Here is a 7640-nt window from a genome sequence, read left to right as displayed (position 1 = left end):
TATATATATATATATATATATATATACATACATACATATATACAACAGGTTTCTTTCAGTTTCCGTCTACCATATCCACTCACAAAGCTTTGGTTAGCCCGAGGCTATAGTGGAAGACACTTGCCCAAGGTGCCATGCAGTGGGACTGAACCGGGAACCATGTGGTTGGTAAGCAAGCTACTTACCACACAGCCACTCCTACGCCTCTGTGTAGCATTGCAGACAAGTATCTTGTACTGTAGCTCCAGGCTGACCAAAAAAGCCTTGTAAGTAAATTTGGTAGATGGAAACTAAAAGAATCCTGTCTTGTAAACAAGTGTCACTGTCATCATACCAGTGGTGCCATTTGTTTCCAGTTTTCCGTATAAACGTATTCGGCCATGGAGAAATATGACCTTTGTTTAGAAACAAATGAGAGTTGGCAACAAGAAGGGCATTTGGTCATTAAAAAATCTACCCCAACAAATTCTATCCGACTTATCCAAGCATGAAAAAATGGCTACTAAAATGATGATGATGATTATTCTTATTGTCACTCAACTTGCACATTGATACCTTCACATAGTTGTTAGTATTGTTGTTTTAGCTCATGCCGAGCGTAGCCTGGGTTGAGCAGATATGTGACCAAAGATGTTCCAGTGATAAACATCTTGTCTCTTTTATTCAGATATATCTTGGGTCTCTGTCAGTCAGGTTCGAGCATTCCTCTGTAGCTGTGTAGTCCAAGACTAGAGTTTTTTTTTTGTAAAATAAAAAAAAGGTGTGGCTTTGTGGTTTAGAAGCTTGGTTCCAGGTTCAGTCCCACTGCATGGCATCTTCAGCAGTGTCTTCTACTATAGCCCCAGACAGACCAAAGCTTTGTGTGTAGATTTGGTTGACAGAAGCTGAAAAAAAAAAAAACACACACACATGTATGTGTGTCTGTGTTTGTCCCCTGCCACCACTTGACAACCAGTGTTGGTGTGTTTACATTCCTGTAACTTATTGGTTTGGTAAAAGAGACCGATAGAATAAGTACCAGGCTTTAAAAAATAAGTATTGGGGTCAATTCATTCAACTAAAAATTCTTCATGGTGGTGTCCCAGCATGGCTACAGTCTAATGACTGGAACAAGTAAAAAAAAAAAAAAAAAATAAACTAACTGTTATCTATGTATGCAAGTTTCCCCCTGATGCTTATCCAAGTGAAAAGCCCCCACTAGTTTGGGCTGATACAGTTTGGCACCAATGTCGTTACTATCAGAACAAAAAGCACCAAATCAGTTGCCACTACTCATTGCATCTGACCCTGTATCAGTTCTCCCAATCCACTGTTGATCTCAAAAGTATGAAGGGTAGAATGCTGAGAATTAGAGTGAATATTATAAGGCAGTCTTTTTAATGTTCAAATTGACCTACCAATTTAGGACCATATTACTTGTATTATTCTCCTTGTTTTGGCCACAGTCCAGTGACTGAAACTGTTAAAAAAAATACAGGGTGTCCACAAAGTCTGGGTACATGGAGTAAATAAAATCATAATATAAACACTTAAATATAAAAAAATAATAATTTCTTGAAGTATGTGTTAATCCCCATGTGGGTACATGGAGTAAATAAAATGATAACATAAACGATTAAATATAAAAAATAATTTCTTAAAGTAGTCTTAATCCCCATGTACCCAGACTTTGTGGACACCCTGTAGAACTCTCAAACTGGCTGTTGAACACTTTCATTACCGTATTTCTGCTGAAATACGGTATGTTTCAGTTGATTTTAATTTTAATTTCTTCTTAGCCACATGGCTTTGTATTCAGTCCCACTACATGGTATCTTTGGCAAGTGTCTTTACTATAGCGCTGGCCTGACCCAAAACTTGTGAGTCAATTTGGTGCACGGAAACTGAAACAGACTTATTGCGTGTGTGTGAGCATTTGTATAAATATATGTATATATATGTTTTGGTAAATATATATATATATATATATATATATATATGTATATATAAATGTTTTTATGTGTGTGTGTATGTATATATGTATATATCTATATGTGTGTGTGTGTTTATGTAAATATATATATGTATATATAAATATATATGTGTGTGTGTGTGTGTATTTATGTAAATATATGTATCTTATATAATAAAACAGTTTGTGTGTGTGTGTGTTCCCGTTGGTTGTTATTTGAAGTGTACTAGGAGCATTTTGTCATGGCACCAACACTAAAACAGTGTGACAGTTTTCCTCTTCATCTGGGATTCCAGATGCTGTGACACCTTCAGCAGCAGCTTAGTTCGTCAGGCTAAGAAAAGCAAACTGTCAAGGTATCTGTCACTCTGTCATGTTTATGGCCAAGCTTGTGGTAGTGGAGATCTCCAGCATTCTTGGCATCCCCCTGGACCATATCCCTGCTCACTGCTATGGGCAGAGGTGTCTGTCTACAAGTGTGAGCCTTGTGTGTGTATGTTCCTTAAGGATTCGGAAACTGAGTTGCCGATTTTGGCGTATGAGGTATCAAAAGATTCATTAATCTTTCGGCTACCATATAAAGGATGTTTTTTGCACAATAACTCTTTTTACTACAAAATAATCTCGAAAACGATGTCAGGTCGCACAATTTTGAGGGCTTTAGCTAAGGGAGGTAACTCTGCCTTCCTTAGCTTTATATCTCACAGAGAGCATAATGAGAAAATGTTCAAAATACATGGCGCTGTACCAGGGAATGAAACTTTAAAGATATACTGTCGACTTTAGTAGTATTATTTAGTAGATAATCTCTTTATGTGAAGTATGGTTGTCTGTGTTTTGTTTAGCCCAGTGTTGCCTCTGATGTACCAGACCCATCGCATAGTAATTCTTTTTCTTCTTCCTGAAATTCTGTAAATTTGTGACGCTCTTTTGGTGAAAGGGTGTGTTTTAAGAGAGAGATTTGGCTACTATTTCTAGTAACTCAAGTTGCCACAGAGACACCTGTGTGTGTGTGTTTTGTTGTGGTGAAAAAATTACTTTTTCTCAGAATATTTTGCACAAGAATTTTTAAAGAAACCTAGACAGCTTTCTTACTGCTAACCATTCAACTTTAAATTACAATTGTTAATTGCTGGAAGTCAAGTACACTGAGATGTACATATAGTGTCATCATGTAGAGTGGAAATTCAATACAAAGTTTTGAACTCATTATCTTATGGTTAGTAATCCATTACCTTAAATTTGAAGCCATTAAGTCTTTAAACATTACTTCACTGGGTTTAGTCCTTCGACTGTTGCCATGATGCGCTATCACCTTGAAAAATTTTATTGATCCTACTGACCTCAGTATATATTTCAATCTGGCATTTATTTTTCTAGATCTCTGCTTGATGAACTTTGAGATATAGTGGGGGACACAATACTCGATTTAAGAACAAATGTAAACACACACACATATTAAATATGAGAATGACTGTGTGGTTGAGAAGTTTGCTTCCCAAGCACATGGTTCCACATCCAGTTCCTCTGCATGGTACCTTGGGCAAGTGTTTTCTACTATAGCCCTAGGCCAATTACAGACTTGTGACTGAATTTGGTAGACAGAAACTGCAGCGTTATTCATCAGAAAATGACCCAAAACATGCTTATAAAGAAGAGTTGTTTGCTTCATACTCCTTGTGTGCCGATTCTGCCCATAAAAAAGGAACAAATAATACAATGTGACTGTAGGTCGTAACACCTGGGCAACGCCGGGGTGCATTGCTAGTTTGTGTGTGTGTATATATATATGTTTGTGTAAATGTGTGTGTGTGTATATATATATGTTTGTGTAAATGTGTGTTTGTTTCTTTCTGTCTCTCTTGACATTGCACAATAGTTGTAAATGAGTGTCACTGTCATACAAGCAGTGTCATTCATTTCTAATACTCTGTGCAAGCATGTCTGACCTCATTTAGAAACAGATAAGGTTTGATGAGTGGCAGGGCATCCAGCCATAGAAAATCTGCTTCAGTAAAGTCCATCCAACACATTCAAGCATGGGAAAGTGGAGATTAAAATGATGATGATATGATGGGCTTCTTTCAGTAATTTTATCTACCAAATCCTTTAACAAGACTTTGTTTGGTTAGCCCATGGCTATAGTAGAAGGTACTTGCCCAAGGTACTATGCAGTGGAATTAACTAGAAGCAACATAGTTAGAAAGCTAACATCTTAACCACTCATACATGCCAGTGCTTATATATCTTATGCAAACTTTTGGAACATGTTTGCTAAATTTTTGCAAAATTGTTTTGATAATGTCACATTTTTTGTTGTGGTTTTTTTTTCCTGAAATCTCCATTGAGTCAGTGATGTAAATTTATATTTAAATCTCAAAGTGAAAAGATTTATCAAATTTTGAGTTATTTTTGAGATTTTGTTAGTAAACATTAACCACTTGAAATTTTAACTTTGTTAGACTGTCTTAAAGTGTCAGAAAAACACACTGTGAATGTTTGTTTCAAACTTTATCAATGGATAGGACCATTAAAAAAATACAAACAAAAATAAAAAAAGTAATCATATTTGTTGATTTTTGGGGGATTATTTTTCATTGAAACAAGGTTAAATTTATGTGTGAGAATAAACCTATTCTTCTGCAATCTCTACAAATGTCTTAAAAAAATAGTTAACATCTACATCTACAAGAGGTATTTAATGCAATGGATTAAATATTTAATCCATTAAACTGATTAATATTGCTTCCCCGAACCACTGTATAATTATTTCTAGTTAGCCTTTTAATCTTTTCCATACTAACATCCTTGAAATTACCCCTGGTTTTATGGATATAAACTCCTTGTTTTATTAAGTGATGTAAATTAAAACCTTTCTTCAAATGTTCATGTTGTTTTATGTCCCAAACCCAGCTTAATGAGTATGAAGCTATTTTATTTAATTTTTCATAATTTTTAGAATTAATTGAAAGAAATTGGGTGTATTTCAGAAGAAATATGATTAATAACACTGTTAATACTCACTGCTTTAAACATATCAATACTAACTTGACTATTGATTTTGATGCCGATGACAACCCTGGGTTATTTATTCTCTAGAAATTTCTATTGTTCCAATATGACCAATGTATGATTTTAAAAATTTACTGAGCTGTTCTTCGTTCACTACTGTAGCAACTACAGTAAATTCTGTTTTACTGATGAGGTTTAATAAAACTGAAACCTGTTTGTAGTTATCTCCCATGTACTCTGAAAAAAAAGAACCCTTTTTTTGCCTCACTGCATAAGTTTTTTTAGGTGTCCTTTCACTACTCTTGACATAAAATATGTAGCCATCTACATTCGGGTTCAGTTCCACTGTTTGGCACTTAGGGCGAGTCTTTTCTACTAAATTACTATAGCCTTGGGTCAATTAAGGCCTTGAACATTTGGTAATACCTGGTCAGTTGTAAACAGACTAAACAGCACTTCTTTTACTGTTGTGAGTAGACTATACAGTATCCAGTCATCAGTTGTATCTAGATGATATGGTCCCTAGATGTTAGTAGCAGATGCCCTAATTGGAGTACACTATTAAAAAAATCTTGTCTATTTATTTTTACCTTTTCCAGAGATGAATGTGAGCCTGTCAGTGCTACACAAGTACAAGTATTAGATTTAGACAAACCATGGATGGTATATAAAGTTGCAACGTTCCCCAGTCAGGTTGTCAATTTGGTTTGGGATCGAAATGGAACCCATCTGTTGATTGCCACTAGTGAAGGACAGTTGGACATTTGGCAAATAAAGGTAAGTAGACAACTGCACAAATATTCTCATTTCAGCCATTAGACAGGGGCCATGCTGGGGCACTGCCTTGAAGAGTTTTTAGTCAAACAAATTGACCTCAGTGCTTATTTTTTTAAAGCCTGGTACTTATTCTGTTGGTCTCTTTTGCCAAACTGCTAAATGATGGGGATGTAAACATACCAACACTGGTTGTCCTAGTATATCTGTGTATCTTTGTTTATTCTCCACTCCACTACTTGACCATTGATTTTGGTGTGTTTATGTCCCTGTAACTTAACAGTTCAGCAAAAGAAACTGCTAAAATAAGTATCAGACCTAAAAAAAAAAAAAGGATAAAAGTACTGCGATCGATTCATTCAACTAAAACTTCTTCAAGGCTGTACCCCAGCATGGCTGCAGTCTATTGACTGAAACAAGTAAAAAACAAAAAAAAAAAACAAAAAAAAAACAGCATCATTGCTGAAAATATTTTTCACATAACAAGCATACAGGCATTGTTTTATTGGCAAATGATGGCATGATATAAACAAACTATAAATAATCTTGCAAATACTGTTAGCACTTCTTACTATTGAGGGTTGCCATTATTGCTGCTAAATTTTAAAAACTCAAAACAGTATATTTAAAATTGTCAGACAATTGAAACCATTCTGTTATAGATAAGCAATAATGCACATTAGTATTGAACCTCTATTATAATGTCTTCATGCAAAGTGTCCATTTGTCCTTAATTGGCTCACTTCACTGAGTAGCTACTTAGGATTCCAGGTTTGCTAGGTGTGTGCCATTGGTCTGCTAGGGCATTTTGAATTTCCATGTATATCTGAAGGACCTTTTTAACCCTTTAGCATTCAAACTGGCTATATCCAGCCCCAAAATATTTAACTTTTTTTTAATGTTTAAACTAGCCAAATCTGGCTTCTGCCATCTACCCTACAGTTTCATTCTAAAATTCAACAATCACATCATCAAAATATCAAAGCTACAAGATAATGCAGGATTAATTGAAGACAATGTGAATAAACAAGCAATACGTTTAACCGAATAATCTGAATGATAAGGAGTTAAACCGAGTCTTTTTCATGTTAGCACTGTTGTTGCTCAAAATCATTTCATATGATCATCTTCATTTAATGTCCATTTTTCATGCTGGCATGGGTTTAGCTACATACACCCCTGCAGGGGTCAGTATTGACCATTCTGCCAATCCCTATGGTAGACCAATGTTTGAGCTTTACATGTAAGAGTCATAGTGCAAAAGTTATCCAGTAACTATTGACCAGTCTATAGACCTACCGAATGTTATTTCTTTGTAGAGAATTACTGTTTATTCTTGGATGTGTTCTACATCATTTACCTGTTTGTACGTGTTGGAAAATTTATCTGATTGTCTTATAGTCATTGACTTGCCTGCCTATATATTGACTTCCAACTGCAGGTTATTAGTGTTGCTATACCCAAGTGAAGTCATTATGTATGTATGCATAAATTATTAATTTAGACAAGTGAAGGAATAGAAGAAATGAAGTTGGCAATGCACAGAGAATATATTAGAATTAATTAGAATTTAATTATATTTTAAAATATAGAAATGCACTATGCCAGTTTCGCATTAGATTTTCAAAACTGGCACCCATGCCAACTTTCCTTCACTGGACACTAAACTCTGCTTGCGAAGACCTATTGGGGCAAGTGAAATCGAAATTGAACCAAATTCAATGACTGGCACCCGTGCCAGTGGAGCGCTAACAGCACCATTTGAGCGTGGCTGTTGCCAGTACCGCCAGACTGGCCCTCGTGCCGGTGGCTCATAAACGCACCCACTACACTCTCAGAGTGGTTGGCGTTAGGAAGGGCATCCAGCTGTAGAAACTCTGCCAAATCAGACTGGAGCCTGGTG

At 35.7% G+C, this 7640-nt stretch overlaps 1 protein-coding gene across 1 annotated transcript in view; it reads left to right on the top strand.

The window, feature by feature from the left end:
* LOC106879282 (mediator of RNA polymerase II transcription subunit 16) overlaps nt 1-7640 on the top strand; it is a 38468-nt gene that overhangs the window by 6216 nt on the left and 24612 nt on the right. The window contains exon 2 of the mRNA XM_014928778.2: nt 5563-5740. Coding sequence (XP_014784264.1) covers nt 5563-5740 — 178 coding nt within the window. The remainder of the gene's footprint in view (nt 1-5562; nt 5741-7640) is intronic.

The sequence above is a fragment of the Octopus bimaculoides genome, chromosome 13 (assembly GCF_001194135.2).
Source record: "Octopus bimaculoides isolate UCB-OBI-ISO-001 chromosome 13, ASM119413v2, whole genome shotgun sequence".
Taxonomy (NCBI): domain Eukaryota; kingdom Metazoa; phylum Mollusca; class Cephalopoda; order Octopoda; family Octopodidae; genus Octopus; species Octopus bimaculoides.
Note: the sequence above shows the minus strand (reverse complement) of the source record. Positions and strands in the feature narration are given on the sequence as shown.